Source organism: Maylandia zebra, linkage group LG5 (genome assembly GCF_041146795.1).
Source record: "Maylandia zebra isolate NMK-2024a linkage group LG5, Mzebra_GT3a, whole genome shotgun sequence".
NCBI classification, from domain to species: Eukaryota; Metazoa; Chordata; class Actinopteri; order Cichliformes; family Cichlidae; genus Maylandia; species Maylandia zebra.
The window spans coordinates 27,851,344-27,868,093 of NC_135171.1; the positions used below are offsets into that span (position 1 = coordinate 27,851,344).

The following is a 16,750-nucleotide window of genomic DNA, read 5'->3' on the forward strand; positions in this document are numbered from 1 at the left end:
AAAGCTGTCCCAATATAAAGAACAAACCACAATATATATAAATATGAGTGACTTAAAAGGATGACTACATAAATTCGTCTCACTGTAAACAACGCATTAATAATTGGAGGCTACCTTCAGAAACCCTTTGAAAAGTTAAAAAAAAATCAAGTCGATCACGGTGATCACTGTGACCCTCATTCACACAACATTTATACTGCCTCCTGGTAGGTGGTGGACCATTTATACCTAGCTAATAGAGGTAGCAAGCTGATGGGAAAAGGCTTAATCGTTTGCCTAATTCCGAGTTACTTTAAATGCAACATCGTTTAAATCTTTCTAATGAAGACATGTGATTGGCTGTTAATTTTAAACATGATAAAGAATTAGCCAATCAGTGACACTTTTCTTGGTCGTCGCCAGCAACGAACATACACTGTTTGTACATAGAGGAACCAGCAGTTTGGCCAGTCAGAGCCTGACAAAAGCGATTTTATAAAGCTGTACGTCATGTGCTGAGTTTCCACATCTGGTTTTATACGGCCCTAGGTAGACGCGTAGCCGTCTTCTGTCGGCATGAATCTCGGGTGAGTCTTCCTTATAACGGTAAGGGGAGTTAGCTTAGGCTAACACGGGTCGAATATGTCGCAGTGAAATGAAGGGGATTATTTTAGCTTAAAACCGAAGAGAATCAATACATAACATGACCCATTTTAAAAACACTACATTGCAGCAATAAAAGAGGGGAGGTCAACCTGCAAGGGTCCCCATGAACCTGACTACAGCTCTTACAAACAACTCAGAAAATTTCACCGTGAGGCTGGTGTGCATCAAAACATCTTAACATTGTATTGATTTACGGGCACAAGGTTTGGAGCCGTAAGTATAGTCGAACAGTTAGAAGTTTGGTTCTGTACATCAGTTTTCAGCGTTTAATTGAGTTTTCCAGGTTTTGCATTAACTGTTTGGGAATTGCAGCTGTTTTTAGACACATTTGTATGTGCGCAAAATAAATTTGGCAAACTAACACAATTTTAAATACTTGGATGACAATCCTTTTCGTCAATTGAGATGCTCTGCAGACTTACTGCAGCCACCTTCAGTTTCTGCTAGTTTGTGGATTTCTAAGCCTTCAGTCTGGTCTTCAGTAGCTGAAAAGCTTGCTCTATTGGAGTGAGATCAGGTGACTGACTTGGGCATTGTACAATATCCTATTTCTGTGCCTTGATAAACTCTTGGAATACTTTTTTGGTATGCTTTGGGTCATTATTCATTTGTACTGTGGAGCACAGTGTGATCAGTTCTGCAGCATTTGTCTGAATCAGCAGAGTAAAGCTTGGTACACTTCAGAATTAATCCTACTACTTCTGTCAGCTCTCACATCATCACTATAAGATAAATAAGGATTATTTTGAACTGTGAATATGTAAAGCTTCTGTAGTACAATAATAAAAAATATGGAGTGGAAATTGAGCATACACCAACCACTTAGACTAGATAATGAGACTTAAATACAGTATCGATCTTTGCCCTGTACTGACTCATAAGATGTGATTGTGTGACGTTTCATAAATGGGACATTTAAGCGAAGAAAAACCATGACCCTCCTGTGGTTGGACTGTTGTTATTTGAGTGCTGTTTCAGTGATCCTGATCCCATATTTGGACTTGGACAAAACACACTTTGAAAAATGAAAGTAGAAACAGTTGGTTCTGTAGGTGCAGTACAGCTACAGTATAATTTTTGGTGTTTATTGTGTTTTTTCTGTGCCCTAATCGATGTTGTGTTTGTGAACAGGGACGGCCTGCTTTTTGAACTTGAAAATGGAAAACCCAAGTTGATTTTGCTAAGTCATGGTGAGACCTTTAAGCTTTTATAATCTACATTTTAATCTTCATTTTGGATGTGCAGAAAAATAATGTTTTCCATCCAAATCTATCCATAGCTCTTTGAGTAATCCTGTTAACAAACGCACAGTTAACAGTCAGTTAACCTTCCTGGTAAAGCTGTGTTTTGACACTGTGAAGATTACTTTATGTAAAATTCCTATTTTTCAAAATTATACTTACTACTCCCATGCCTGTTCCACTGCAGGTGTTGATAAAAATCCAGCAAAGGTAGGACTCCAATTTAAAGTTGGGCTATTATATTCTCATGAAAATGTGTTTATCCAAATACCTTTGGTGACATATTGTTTATGTTTCTAATGATCAGTAACAATTGCATGATGGTCTGTCGGCTTTATGACTGTTATAGTTTTGTCTGATCTGGTGTGTTTCCTCACAGCTGTCCTTCAGGCCTGGAGCAGCAAACATCCTCAGCTGCCGGCAGACCTCCTGTGTGTCAGATGTACAGGGGGAGGAGCGTCCACCCCGACAGCTGGCAATGAGGCACAGAGGGGCCAGGAGTAAGGCAGGAGGAGCAGGTGCATCTGTCACCTCCAATACTGAAGGGAAGAGTGCCAGCTTGACTTCAATGAAAACACATGATCATCACAAAGTTGGCATCGTCAAAGCTGTGGCCAAGGTAAGGATCTGGTTTAGCATACCTGTAAAGGTTTGGACACATTTTCAAAAAAGCTTCTATGAAATAATAAAATGATAACATAACATTTTTTATTTGTTCCTCTCCGACTTGGTCCCACTCACACATAAAATCCAAAGGTGAGTGAGCAGGATATTGTTAGTCTCACTTGCTTTCTGTTGAATCTGAAGTTCTTCAATGGTTTTTGTTCACATTTTTTTACTGTTTTTCTTAACTGGCTGTTCTATTTATAGACATTTTTCCCAATTTGTATTGCTTTTTTTATTCAGTTTCCTACTACATTTTCCTTTGTTTTTGTTAATATTGTAATTTCTTGCTTTACTTTTTTCACTTCAGTTGTTCTGAAGATAATTTTCTTCTTTTTTGTGATCTAAATGTGATCGACCTTCTTTTCTTCTTGTGCATCTAAAGACCACTTTCAGAACTCTCTGGAAGACCAGTTATGACCACTTGTGCCACTTTTCTTCTATACTTTAATCATAGACCTCAAACATGCACAGAGAGCAAACATCAACTTCTATTTCAACCTTGCACAAATTTCGTGTGAGGGATCATTGCTGGTGACAAGACTCCACAGTTTCCAAGCCAGAAGGCAGCCCATCGAGTGAAAAGCAAGACTAGGAGCATGCTCATTACATTTTTTTTTTTTTTTTTCCATGATTCACTGAATTTGTCTCCTAGGGTGAGATTGTCAACATTTCCGCTGAATGCTCTGTCAGGTGTCCTGAGGCATCTGACAGAGAGCATTTGGTTGAAAGGGTTTGAACTGTGGTGCCATCATATGCTGGCACACAGCACATTAAAAACACAGCAGTTTTGGGAGGGGTTTTTGCCACACCAACACAATCTTTGCTCACCAACTGTCTCACTTTCCACATATATTTTCCTGTGACTTTGTTTACTTCATAAAAAAAATGAAAATAAATTTCAAGGATCATTGCTTTGACATACTGGAGGAGATGCATTATAGCAGAGAAAATGGGACTATTTCTTATAAATTCTCATGTACATATGTATATAAGAAGTATGTATGTGTTTTTCATGTTTTGTATTTTTGTTCTGTTGATGCACTACTGGTTTAGAGTTATTACTGTCTAGTTCAAATATTTTGGGGTTCTTTGGATTCTATCACTTATTTGGATGCAGGCAATGGGGGAAGCAGCCTAAGCAGAGATTCCTAGATATTCGTCTCCTACCTACTTCATCCAGCTCCTCTGGGTGGGGAAACAAAGGCCTTTCTAAGCCTGCTGAGGCCCACAATCTCCCCAGCATGTTGTGGGGTCATCTCTTAGTAGAAAATGCCTAAAACACCAGTTGCAAGTGTTGTTCCCATTATATTCCTTAACCATGGGTTCTTTTGATGTGAAAGAGCAGCAGGTCTACTCTGAGCTCTTCCTGAATGACTGAACATAGACACATTTGTGCAAAAATTAATTTGTACTGCTTGTATCTGCGATCTTTTTCATTCAGGCACTATCTGTAGGTCATCGTCAAAAGACCTACAGGTACACCGGTAATTTAACAGTTTAACCTTAACACTTGGCTTTCTCTTCACCACAACAGACTGTCCATACTGTGCACTATTTATAAAATAGGGTATTGTAAGTTGCCTTAAATTTAAAATAACTCTGTAACTGTCTCCCCTCAACCATTGATTTTCTGTCTTTCTGCTGAAGGTAAAGTCAGACAGGCAGAAACACAGTATTACTCTTGGGCCCCTGAGAGCCGGTGAGAAAACGGGACAAGCGGGAAACACTAGGACTCGAGGAGCTGGAAAGGCAGGATTTAAAGACCCAGCAGCCAGTAGGGATGCAGCACTGAAGGACAGCATGGTGTGTCTGACCAGTGAGCAGCTGCAGCACATCCTCAGCACTGTCCAGACCTCCAACAATATGCAGCACCCACCAGAGGATGACAAGACTCAAGGAAGCAATGGTAGAGTGGTGCACTGAGAAGGACTGAAGCACAGAGTGAAGAGCAATTTAAAAAGTTCTTTTTTTTTTTTTTCACCCTTTCAGGAAATCAAACAAGCTCAAAATCTGGCTACTCACAGAATGAAGGAGGAGGAGGCAATATGAGGGAGGAAGACAGAGGAGGAGGAGGGGAGGGAATAAAGAAAGGAGATGGAGAAGGAACAGATTCAATGGGAACCTCACAACAGAAAGACAACAAGTGAGGAGCTTGTCACAGTTCTTGTAGCAAAATCAAATTCCTCTTGATGGATACCTACTGTAGATGGCAGTCAGTGTATAGGACTCTGGAAATTTAGCTGACTCTTTAATTCAAGCATGAATATAATTAGACAACACAAATGTCACATCATTGTTACAGCAGATCCAAAAAAAAAATCAAGTTTTTAAGATGTTGTGATGATGCTGTTGTTCCTCAGGTTGTCTGGAGGTATGTTCAGCTGGCTGGAAGAGCGACAGTCAGACAGCAAGGCAGCCATCGAAGCTAAGAAGGCTCAGTGGAAGAAAGAACTCGGTACGTACAGTTACACACACGCAGGCATTTTAAACCAGTAATCCTCATGTATATTAAGAATGGTGACAGTTATACCAGAGAGTTTGAGCATCATTGTATGGCTCTGATAAACCTGCTGAACAGCAAAGAGCAAACACAGTAAGAGTTTAATTATTGTTTTATCTTATATTGTCTTTACTCACCTCAGCCTGAAATCAAGCCTCAGTTGATGTTAAAAAATCAGAATGAGGAAAAATGTCAGTCACTTTGCATTGGTTTTGCTATTTATGAAACAGCAGAGAGGCGTACTACGAAGCAATTAGACACAGCTGTAATTTCTTTTGGGTAGCTGTCTTGACAAAGCTTAAAACCAAAGTTAAGAGATGACCATTAATATGATGATGGTTATCACTTTCTGCTGCACATTAACGGGGGTGTTTTGCTTGTCATGTCACTTTCCTTCTGCACGTAATTGATCGTTCTGCTTACTTAGGAATCCTAATCAGAGGAATGGACAATAGACAAACATAAGGAATGTAAAATAATGACACAGCAAAGGACAACACAGGTGCTGCATGTAAGCCAAGTGAGCAATGCTGCAGAAAATCATTACGTGTACTTCTTGTGTGCACATTAGAGCTCTGAGACTTTAAACTTGATCCATTTACATGCCGTTTTATAATCAGTAGCTTCAGACTCTGTGCCACAGCCTATTTACAAATGTGCCTTTAGTTTGTGGACACATGACTCTTTGTTGTATTTGCTATAATGTGAGAAGTGTGGGGGGAAAAAAGAATTGGCAGCAGATTAAAGTATGAAATTATATTTATGCATTTTCTGCTTTAGAAACTGAATTCTTGAGAAAATATAATATGAACAGTTTGTCCTGCAGTAACTTTGCAGCAAGGCTTGCTTCAGTGGTGTCAGTAAAATATGGCTCCACAGGTTGCATGTATAAAATATATTCTGTCTGTAGAGAATGTAAAATGCATTTTGAGCATGCTGTCATTAAAGGAAGTTTATTTTAAATTGGATTGTGTTATATATTCAACATAAGTTACTCTGGTCTTATCAGGTAAAAAGAAAGCCACTTTCATAGCCTGAAAAAAAAGTAAATTTAGTGTTTACACACCTCACTAATGTATGATTATTACTTATTAGTTAGACCATCTGGATTTTCAGCACAAATGTACTGAACTATGAGGGGAAAACATCCAGCGAGAGGTCAGAAGCCAGACAGGATAGATTTCATTTACTCAGTCCCTTTTTTGCTGAACAGAGAATCTGCTCCAACCTACTGGTAACACAAACCAAAGTGCAAAATGTAGTTTGTAGTACCAAGTCTGCAGATGCTCAGTCAGAAACAACAACCTGACTCCATGGAGCCTTATGTCAACAGTCCTAGCTTCTGCTGGTGGTGTAATGTTCAGGGGAATGTTTCCTTGGCACACTTTGAGTCCATTAATGCCAACTGCTCATGATGTGAACACCACAGGCTGTTGTTGATGACCATTTCTTTATATGGTCACAATTTAATGGCTCCAAGAGCACAATTACACCAGAGTGTGCATAATGAGTACTCGATGTTAAAACCTTTGTAGTGTTATTTAAGTAAGATTTTGACTTTGACTCTGAGTACTACTTTTCAACACTTTTGAAAACCCCCTTTTTTTTTTTTTTTTTTTGGTTTTGTTTTGTTTTCCAAAATCAGCGTTTAACCTTGTGACGTTTATTTTAATGTATAGGTAACCTGAAATGACATACTGATAGGTCAACACTGGCAATGACTCCTGTTATCAAAGAGGCAAAACGTGTGTGTGTGTGTGTGTGTGTGTGTGTGTGTGTGTGTGTGTGTGTGTGTGTGTGTGTGTGTGTGTTAGATGAACAGGTGGCCCTAAAGCAGCAGCAACATTCAGCACCCAGCAGACTGCAGGTACAGTCACCTCTGAGTTCCTGTGCTCATTTTGTTTTTTAATTCTCTTCTTTTTTTTTTTTTTTTTGAATAATTAAACTGCTGATTTAAAATTTTACCAACTGTTCCAAAAATATTAAAACTAGAACTTTTACAACTAGAACTACAAGCTGAATTGTGTTAAGTAATGCTCAAGAATTAGTTGGAATGGATGAATTGATTTAGGAAAGTGGGCTCGACTCTTAGAATAGCCAAAATGTGCAAAATTGACTTATTTGCATCATACTTTGTTCAGTATGAAGCTGTCGCCCTCTACTGTCAGTTAAGAAGAATACAGGCTTATGCAGGACTTGTGATTGGACTCTGGGTTGATATATTTTATTTTATTTTATTTGTAGCATGTGTAAAAGCCTTTTGTGTATGTCTATGTGTGTGTTTTTCAGGCTGAGGAGGACACACAGAGTGTGTTATCAGTGCAGAGCTCGATCAGCCACAAACAGCAGCCGCCAGCCATCAGATCCAGCCTCAGACTCGGGGTAATAAAAGTACTTTTCACAGATAAAATCAACACTGAGGTTGGAGCAGCCATGCTTTTTTTTCTTTCTTTTTTTTTTCTTCATTTCTTCACACCATCACACTTTAACTGATGTAAGAACACCAACTTTCCATTCTGTCCTCAGCAAGACTAAACATCAGTTAAATTTGTAACAAGCAGAAAAAGTATATTTAATCAATTATCAGTAATTTTTTTTTATTTATATTGGATTGGGTTGATTGGTCTTATTGGATTCTTTGTCTTATCATCCTATGCATCTTACAAAATGTGTTTTAGTACTTGTTGCATGTGGTGGTTTATAGTTAGATATCTTATCTCTGGAGATGATATTAATGTGATGTAAAACACCAGAATACAACCACACGGGTAATTATGCTGGTACTTGTCCATTTCAGGTTAAAACGTGAATACGATTACCTGCAGTCTAAATCAGACCCTGGTGACTAAACAATTACAAAAAACACTAAAAATGAAAATGAAAATATATTCTGTTGGTTTATTTTACTGAAGTCTTTTAATTGTATATTTAGTTTTTTTATTACTTAGTAAGTGAATGTGTATTACACAGATTTTGGTTCTTATTTTATTGTATTTAGTTCAGCTCTTCTTCAGTTTTTTTTTTTTTTTGTCATTTTGCTTCAATAATAGCTGTTTTATTTCATTACTGGTTGTTTCCTGTTTTGAACGCTGGAACAAGAACTTTTGGGATAGACCAAACATGTTCATCTCACCTTAAATACTAATTAAATCAAACGAAGCATTTATCTGCTTTTTTTTCTTATACCTTACTGTTTAAGAGTAAAGTAAAAGAGTAAAGTGCAGTTGAAGATTTTCAGTAACATAACTTTCCCTAACTTGTTATTTGCCTTTTAATCCCTCTCTAACTTATAGTACAAAAAAATGTCGCTTTCATTGCAGTTTTTTTTTGTATTTTGTTTTTTTTATATGACACTGAGAGAGTGAAACGAGAAAAGATTTATTGAATCTGATATTTCTCTCAAGTGTTGTTTATCTATACAGTTCAGGGTTATTCATTTCAGAACTGCTGCTGACTGAATTCGAGCATATTTTTTTGTGTGTATGTGTCTGTGTGCGTTTAAGATTTATTCACAACAAAACTTAACTGTGATCTTAAGGATGTGTTTAGGCAACAAAAAATATGAATTAAAATTAAGTCCTTGCATCTCTGTAGGAGGTCACTCCGATGGAGGAGGAGATGCTAAGTGTGGAGAGGAGAGAAGAGCAGAAGAGGTGCTGGTTGGAAGAGCTGGACCGTCAGAGAGAGGAGATGACTGAGCGCAGGAGACGAGAGAAAGTGCTGCAGAGTCAGGTACAGCGGGGACACGGCACAGACCAGGCAGGTTTGAGAGGTCAAAGTTGTCCCCCTGAGTCTGGTGTTGTTGTGTCTGCAGGCGGAGGACCACGAGCTCTGGGCTACACATTTTGACTCGCTGCAGAGGAGGCCGCCTGTCCAGCCTACAGTTCCATCAGCGCTGCCACCGGCTCAGTTCAGCAGCTCTGATCGGGGAGAGTGGGAGCCCTTGTCAAGCCTTTCCCTCATCTGGGATGCTACGAGCAGCTGTGGAGCAGACAGTGTCGCAGGAAACAGTGTGGATACAACCCGTGGGTACCCAACCAGGGCCAGGTGGGAAGGAACGTCTCGTCAAATATTTAAAAGACTCTTTGTACACGATCCATGGTGACTTATTTGTGATGAGCTGCAGATGTATAAGTGTATATATTTAGTTTGTTTGTTTTCCTGTGGTATGTACAGCTATCTGAGGACCATGACCTCTCTGTTGGATCCTGCCCAGATAGAGGAGAGAGAGCGGAGGAGGCTAAAACAGCTTGAACAGCAGGTAGGAGGAGGCACAGAGAAGAGATCAGTGAATGTTTTTCTCACCAAGATTCCCTAAATTTTATCTTTTCCTACCAGCGAGCTATCGAAGCCCAAGTGGAGGAGCGTCGTCTGCAAAGGGAACGAGAGGAGGCGAAGAGGAGACAGGAGGAGGAGGAAGAAGAGAGGAGGGTGGTGCTGGAAAGGGAAATGCTGCAGAGACAGTATGAGATGGACACACTGAAGGAGAGGGAAAAGGTCAGAGACAGACTATTATACAGAAACATTTACGTAAACTCTCTGCACTCCTTTATTTCTCATATTTTCTGTTAAACATTTTCTGCTGAGGATGAAGCTAACTGTACTTATCTGAAACTGTTTCATTGTGTTCTTCATCTTTAGGAGCAATCGATCAATCAGGAGGAGCAGCTAAAAAAAAGCAGCCATGATGGCAGATTGCATCAGGAACTGGAGTCCAACGGTCAGTAAGACTTTTGCAGTGTCTTTGCACTTTGGATCTGAAAATATGCACCAAAAGTATATTTTTACTCTGCCTGCTCAGTAATGAATCAATGCTTTGAAGCACAGGATTCAACCACATGGTAATGCTGCTAAAAATATAGAGTCTGGGTCCAAATATACATATCTTTTATTCTACTGAGTGGCAGAAGTACAGAACGTGGCCTCAGAAATAGTTTGCAGAGTTAATCAATGCCAAACAGTAGATCGAACCACTGTGAGGATTATGGAGGGAGTCATTTTCTAAAAACTTGAAATGTAATCCACTTCTGCCACGAACCAAAACTGTTGCTGAGAGACTGATAAACAGCAATGAAAGTGATTTCCACCCAAAGGAATTAGTTTCATTAGTATCCTACCAAGGAACCAACTCATTGTGCTCATTTATGTTTAATGTTTTCTGGTTTCTGACAGAAGAGAGCGTTTCACTCCCAAACTGTTTATTAAACACACCTGCTCCAGGATTTGCTCCCTCCTGTGTAGCACTGGTGACAGCTGATTTAAAATAAATTGAGGTGCAGAAGATGTTGAAGTAAACATGTTTGTAATAATCAGCTCTGTGTGTGTCTGTTTTTGTTTTCAGCAGTTACCAGGCAGGCTGAAGATTTGGAGGACACCAGCACTTCGGGTTCCTCTTACAAAGACGCTGCTGTACAGACAGGTAATGCATCTAATGCTACTACACCCACTTACACTGCTGCTGTGGGAGACCGTATGTCTGCGTCTATCTGCACTGAGCCACTAAAAAAAATCTGTTTCCATGTTTGTGAGATTGAAATGTTTCAGTGCAGCATCAAGGTGGAGTAAAAAGAGCTTTGAGTCCTCAATTAGAGCAGAGAATGCACTGTAACTACCAGTTTACCTTCTAGTTTATGACTAAATTAGCAAGATTTAATTAAAGTTGACCCATTCTGCCCATTTTGAGATTTTTCTCTTTAAAGAAGCTTTGCATGAACAGCAAGCAAATTTGGCTTCTGTGGTCACAGTCGGAGCTGTGTGTCTAATATGACCGTATTAGGGACATCCACTCTGACGTCATTCATATCTAAGTGTAGGAAAACAGAACTGTCTGAATTCTGCTGGAGGTGATGTCATTGTTGGAAAATGTGTCCATGTTTAATATGAATATCCACGATTGTCTCTCTCGCTCTTTTGCCCTCTCTTTCTATGGGTATCTAATACCTTTGCAGTATTTTATATTTTCTGTTTTTCTACAAGATAAATGAGTAAAGAGGCTCTCTGTCAATATATTGATAAAGTTGTAGCGGTGTCATCTTTACCTCTTAGGTCCTACAAACTTGAACAGGCAGACTCAAAATTTGTTTAAATGATTCTTGGGGTTTTTTTTTCCTTGTGTGAAGGAGCAATATTTCTAGAAAGCTGCTCATTATTTCCTGTACAGTACAAATCATTTTTTTGGTTCAGCCCTATTTAATATTTGCTGAAAGGCCTCATATCTGTATGTTTTTATTTATCCCTGTCTCTGTGCAGAAGCTGCTCCTTCTCTGCCGCTCAGAGCTCAGACTCCAGATGTCTCAGCGCAGCCTCCTCCATCTCTGCCCACTGCTGCTCCTCCTCCAAACAGCAGGAGCAGAGCGTTGAGAACAGGGAAGGAGAACATTTGTCTGCCAGCAGGAGGAGACCCATATGAGCCGTTTGCCAGGACAGAGAAGAGCAGGAGGGACAAGAGGAGACCTGAGTGGAACACTCAGAGGTAGAAACTCCTAGACCATCACACTCTAGTACATCTGAAACAGGGATTGTATTGATAATATTTTAAAAATCTCTCCCTACACATGCTCTGCTTCAGGCCAAACCGTCAATTCGTTCCAGCCTCAGAGCGCTACCCAGCTGCTCTGCAGAGGAACAGACAGGAGAGTCGACTAAAGAGGCAAGCTGAGCTCCTCGCTCTGCAGGAGAGGACCTGTCTGCCGAGGACCGACCCTCCTCTTCCTCCTCCACCCCAGGAGCTTTGCCTGTGCCCTGACATCATGCAAACCAGAACCAGTCCCACCAGGAAGGTAGCCCCCCCCCCCAATACCAGCTTCTTAAAAAGACTTTTGTTACTTCTAGTTTTCTCTGCTGGCTGGAGGTCATTTGTAACCCTCCCAGCTGCAGGTGGATGTGTGTGTTGATGACTGCTGCTGTTTCAGGTGGAAGCCAACTCCAGAGGGCACATCATTTCCACAGGCTTAAACGCTGAAAGGTGAGCAGCGGACAGTAGACTCCAATCAGAAGGTTTTAATATTTGAACAGATTCTGAAAGTTTTTTTAAAATTTTTTTTTTAGGAGGATTAAAAATTTCAGAAAAAAAAGTTTGTGCAGTTTGTAACCAGAAAGCCTAATTTTTAGTAATTAGTCCAGCAGCTGTGCATGGCGGGGTTGGGACTCCCTCTTCAAAACTGTGTGCCACTACAACTATGTGCTTAGTTTTAGTCTGTGTGGTGAATGTTGTAGATGTTTATTGAGACTTGGATGTCAGTGTTCTGTGTATTTTAATACACAAAATGATAAAAACTTACCTGCAAACTCACTCTTTAAACTAACATAAACTGAAAAATAAGACTAACTAAATTGAATAAACTAATAGAACAAATGGAAAACTGTATTAAATTTGGTCAGCCCACAATTAAAATCGTTATAAGATTGTATTTTCAGCCAGTTTTCAGGTAGTTTGGTTGTGCATTTTATTCTAGACTAAAACATAAGAAATGTAAAGGGCTTTTTCATGTTTTGTTTTGTTTTTTGTCCTCCAGAGGGCGCTCTCCTCCTGTCCCTGCAGTCAAACACAGAGCGCAGAGTCAGCATGCCTCCAATACTCTTCCTCTTGTCTCGGAGTTCATTCCTTACGTCAGGACTAATGAAGTCTTCAACCTGGACCCTCTGGAGCCCGCTGACACTCCTCCACCCCTCACACACTCAGGTTAGACACACCAAACTAGATGTAATGATCCCCAAAATTTTCAAGTTCCAGCCTCGCCATTGACACAAATTCTACGATACAGTAGAGGAAATGATTTGGGTTTGAAAGTCACAACAAAAACTAGATGCTTATTCAAGTTTAAGCCTTCATGTAAGTACAGTATTGTTACACGATGGAGTAACATAATTGTATCTGCTTGTTCAGAGTTTTATCCCACAAGTCCCCAAAACGTTGAAAACCAATCAATTAATTGCCTGACAAAAGAAATATTTTGCATAATTCTCCTTTCTCACTCTTAGAATCACCAGACTTTACAAAATAGGCTCAATGTTTCTATCAGTGTGACCTGAAAATAGTGAATGAGCTCGTGAACGCATCAGGAAAGTGTTTACTGAGGTCAAAACTGAGGGTCATTTCGCCACAGACTTCTACATAATCTTTATATAACCAAAGGTATCACCTCTGGTGGCCATTAAAAAAAATATTCAGGATTATTCTGACCCTGGAAGCTGGGTCCATTTTGTATTCCCATAACTTCCATAACTTTCATCTAATGTCACTTTGAAAGTCTTTGCACAGAAACAGATAAATCTTTATTTCTTTTTGTTAGACAATCATGATAACTGCCTGATCTTTAGTTGGATAAAACAATCCACTCCTCTGGGAGTAACTTAAAACCTTTTTTCAGGTAGCAAACTTGGAAACAGCGGCACATAAATGCAGAGAAAAACCTCTGAGCATGTTACTGTGCATCAGTTTGCATCTAAATAAATGTTCTCTCCTGTTATAGGAGCGCCTCCTCCATCACATCGAGACCCCCTCCTCCACCCAGAGCTGCTTCGTAACACCCACATACACCGACAGCAGGAGATCCTCAGAGGCCTGGCTCAGCTCCGCCAGGTAACACACTCAAAAAACCCCACACACAAGGTGTCCTTACAGAGAAAACCCCAACAATCAAACAACCCGCTGTGAGCAAGCGCTTGGCAACAATGGGAAGTAAAAACTCCCTTTTAGCAGGATTAAACCTAAAGAACCAAGCTCAGGGAGGGGCCAGCCATCTGCTGGTAGGGGGTTGGGGGAGGGAGACGGGACAAAAGACACACTGTGAAAGAGAGCCAGGAAGTAATCATTCTCCGACTTAGTTTTGTCAGGGTCATCATTCATTATTACTCACTAATAATGTATGATGACCCTGAAACCAGGGTTAGCAGATAAAGTCTGCTGTCTTTATCTGCTGATTCTCCTGAAGTCTTGTTACAGAGTCTGTTACAGTGTTTCCGCCAGTGTATTACAAACCCAGCAGTCTGCCGCTCTCCTCTTCTCAGTAAATTCAGTTGCCTCAAAATGAGCAGAATAGTTTCCCCGTCACGCCTGTGTTGATCCACATGAAGACGATGAGTGATGAGCATCCTCACCTGTACAAACTGTGTTTGTGTGCTCTCAGGGTTTGTTACTGAAGCAGCGGGAGCTAGAGTCAGATCTGAATCCTTCCCGGAAGCATCACGACAAGCACCGGATTCCCTCGACATCACACCGCACGTGACCTCCGACCTGTGTCAAATAAAACCTCAGCACTCTCATGTGAGTGCATTTATTTTGATACTACAGAGTCCTTCAGACTTGATGACCTCAGGAGGTCCAACCCTTGAGGGGACAGATGATCAGCGTACTAAAATGTCACAAATCAGTAGTTGACTCCCCTGCACCTATGACCAGGAGATACACAGTTTAGTTTAACAGTGAAACAGTAACAATCTAACAATGAGTTCAAGCAGAATAACCCCTGAATGAGTCACTGAGTGTAATTCTCCATAAACTCTTCTTCCCACTGCACAAAAAGGAAGAGTAAATATTCCAGAGATGGTTGTAGCTCTCATGAGCTGCTCTTTTATAAAAAACCTAAATTAAATCATTATTTTTCTTAATATTACATTTATTTAACATTGGGGACACAGCGAAGTTTAAATTCTGTTAAAGCTGAAAGCTGAAATTGCAATGTTGCTTGTCTACTAGCAGGATTCTTGAAAATGTTCTGGTTGGATAGGCATACAAAGTTTGCCCTTTTCTTGGGGGTCATTCTAAACCAGGGAATTTTTTTTTTTTTTTTTTTTTCCTGGTTTATAATCGTCCTTAAAAAAAAAAAAAAGCCTTTAAAAAAAGGTTCATGCTGCATAAAAGCTGAACTGGTGTGAATATGTCAGAGTAAACTCATCCCTCAGAGCTGCAGAGGGGAGTGGTCCACGAGTCGGACGCCGTGGTGGCTGAAGCTCAGAGCTAAAGACTCTGACGGGAAACTGACCATCCAGCGCTCTGCAGGTGTACTTGAACGCAACGTCCAGCGCTCTGCAGGTGTACTTGAATGTGACAGTGAACCAGTGATGTGGACGTGGGCACTGAGCAGATATGAAAGCCTGATGATAATCATCATAGCTAAAGATGAAATCCTTTGTAGTATCGAGGCCCCACCTACAGACCACCAACAAGGGGTGGCCTTAGACTGTATATAAAAGATGGACATAGCCACTGTGACATCACCCATTTGTTAGTTGATGCTTTTGAAACTAGGCATTGCAGATGAGGTGTGGATGTAACTAAAATGCTCGTAGGATAGTGACATGTCACACCCGCCTTAAAAAATTTTATCCTTTTTTTTTTTTTTTTTTTGACTGGTGACCATAAACATGCAGTCTTCAGTTTCAATTATGTTTTTAATTACTTATGGTTGGTGCTCAACAGGACTTTTAGACATTTTTACATTTAGTTCTACTTAAAATACTTGAAGCTTTTACTTGCCCTAAAGAAGATTCTTTATTAACAGGTTGCTAACAAGACGACAGAAGCTGTCGGGGAACATTAAGTCTAATCGAGCCAAACACAGGAGCTCAGTGGCCACACCCCTAAAGTCATGTAACTGTAGTGTAGTCTGTTTTGAGTTTAACAGTAAAATTAGTGAATTTTACTAGTCTTTCCCACAGAGCCTGTTATCTGCAATAATCAAAACCCGAGCTGTAGCAATGCCAGCTTCTGTATTGATCAACTGTGTTAGTTTCACCTCTCAGACCTGGATGTCCATCTTTTACATACAACTCATCTCTGCTGAGGTTGGTGGTTGAGTTTCATTGTGGGTTACGTTGGGAGCTGTTTTTGGAACAAGACGGCAGAATGAGGTGACGTATATCATCCTGTGGCCTCAGTTTATTTTTGCTGTGTTTTTTGTTCGTTCCTCACAAGTCCCTGAGTTCAAGTAAAAAATCTGTCCCTTTTCTCTGAGGGAGGCTGTTAGAGTTCACAGCCTGATGGGAAAATTTATCAAATTTTAGTGGCTAAAACTTCAAATATGAGGTTTTCTCTAAGAGACGCAAAAGTTGATTCAAACAGACAGCACTGAAACGCCTCCTCCAAACGGGAAGTCTTTCTCCTGCTGCTCACTGGCTGAGTTTCTTGGTGAATTGCGTTACATGAGGAACGTATTTTATTTTTAAATGCACTTTTTTTTTTTTATAAGAATGACATGGTATCTGACAACTGTTGAGTTTTTCCATTTTTTCCTGCAGAGAAGTGAGGAACAAATGTTTCTTTATTTTCTGCTGCCTAAGAAGCTGTGTTTCTGTGTGATTTTCATTGTGCTGATGTATTTTTTAATTTATTTTAAATGTAATTAAATGTTTGGAAACCTGTGGTTTATACTGACTTTCATTTCTTTTATGCATAGTTAGTTAAAACATGCTGACACCAGTTCATTCTGGTCAGATTCATTTTTGTTCTGGTTTGGTTCCCTGGTTCTGAGACAGTTTTACATGAGGTAAGTGTATGTACAGTAATCCCTGTGAGCCAGAAGCTCAGGAGGGAGAGCACTGTGAAGAGTTTCAGGCAGTAACAGTGAGGGGATATCTCTAATAATATGGGTCATCTCCAACACACAGCCCTTCTTCTAGTTGAATCCAAACTGACTGACACTGCGCCAGAAGAGTTGTCTGTGAGTCTTGGTTAACGTATTTAAACAGTGTGTAAACA

General features: G+C 40.1%; 1 protein-coding gene across 6 annotated transcripts; it reads left to right on the forward strand.

Moving 5' to 3' along the window:
* Positions 1-402: 402 nt before the first annotated feature.
* Positions 403-16,413, forward strand: ccdc66 (coiled-coil domain containing 66). Of its 6 annotated transcripts, XM_076884165.1 has the most exons (22): positions 403-566; positions 713-858; positions 1,777-1,835; positions 2,074-2,096; positions 2,266-2,505; positions 4,200-4,458; positions 4,542-4,695; positions 4,913-5,007; positions 6,867-6,919; positions 7,342-7,434; positions 8,647-8,784; positions 8,867-9,099; positions 9,229-9,313; positions 9,391-9,549; positions 9,694-9,772; positions 10,394-10,471; positions 11,302-11,524; positions 11,621-11,831; positions 11,964-12,016; positions 12,567-12,733; positions 13,524-13,633; positions 14,181-16,413. In XM_076884165.1, the coding sequence occupies exons 5-22, from the start codon at positions 2,365-2,367 to the stop codon at positions 14,277-14,279; spliced, it is 2,430 nt and encodes an 809-aa protein (XP_076740280.1). In that variant the 5' UTR covers positions 403-566; positions 713-858; positions 1,777-1,835; positions 2,074-2,096; positions 2,266-2,364; the 3' UTR covers positions 14,280-16,413. The 6 variants fall into 6 exon arrangements, with proteins under 6 accessions (XP_076740280.1, XP_004548843.3, XP_004548842.3 ...); XM_004548786.4 differs by lacking the exon at positions 2,074-2,096; XM_004548785.4 differs by lacking the exon at positions 713-858.
* Positions 16,414-16,750: the final 337 nt, after the last annotated feature.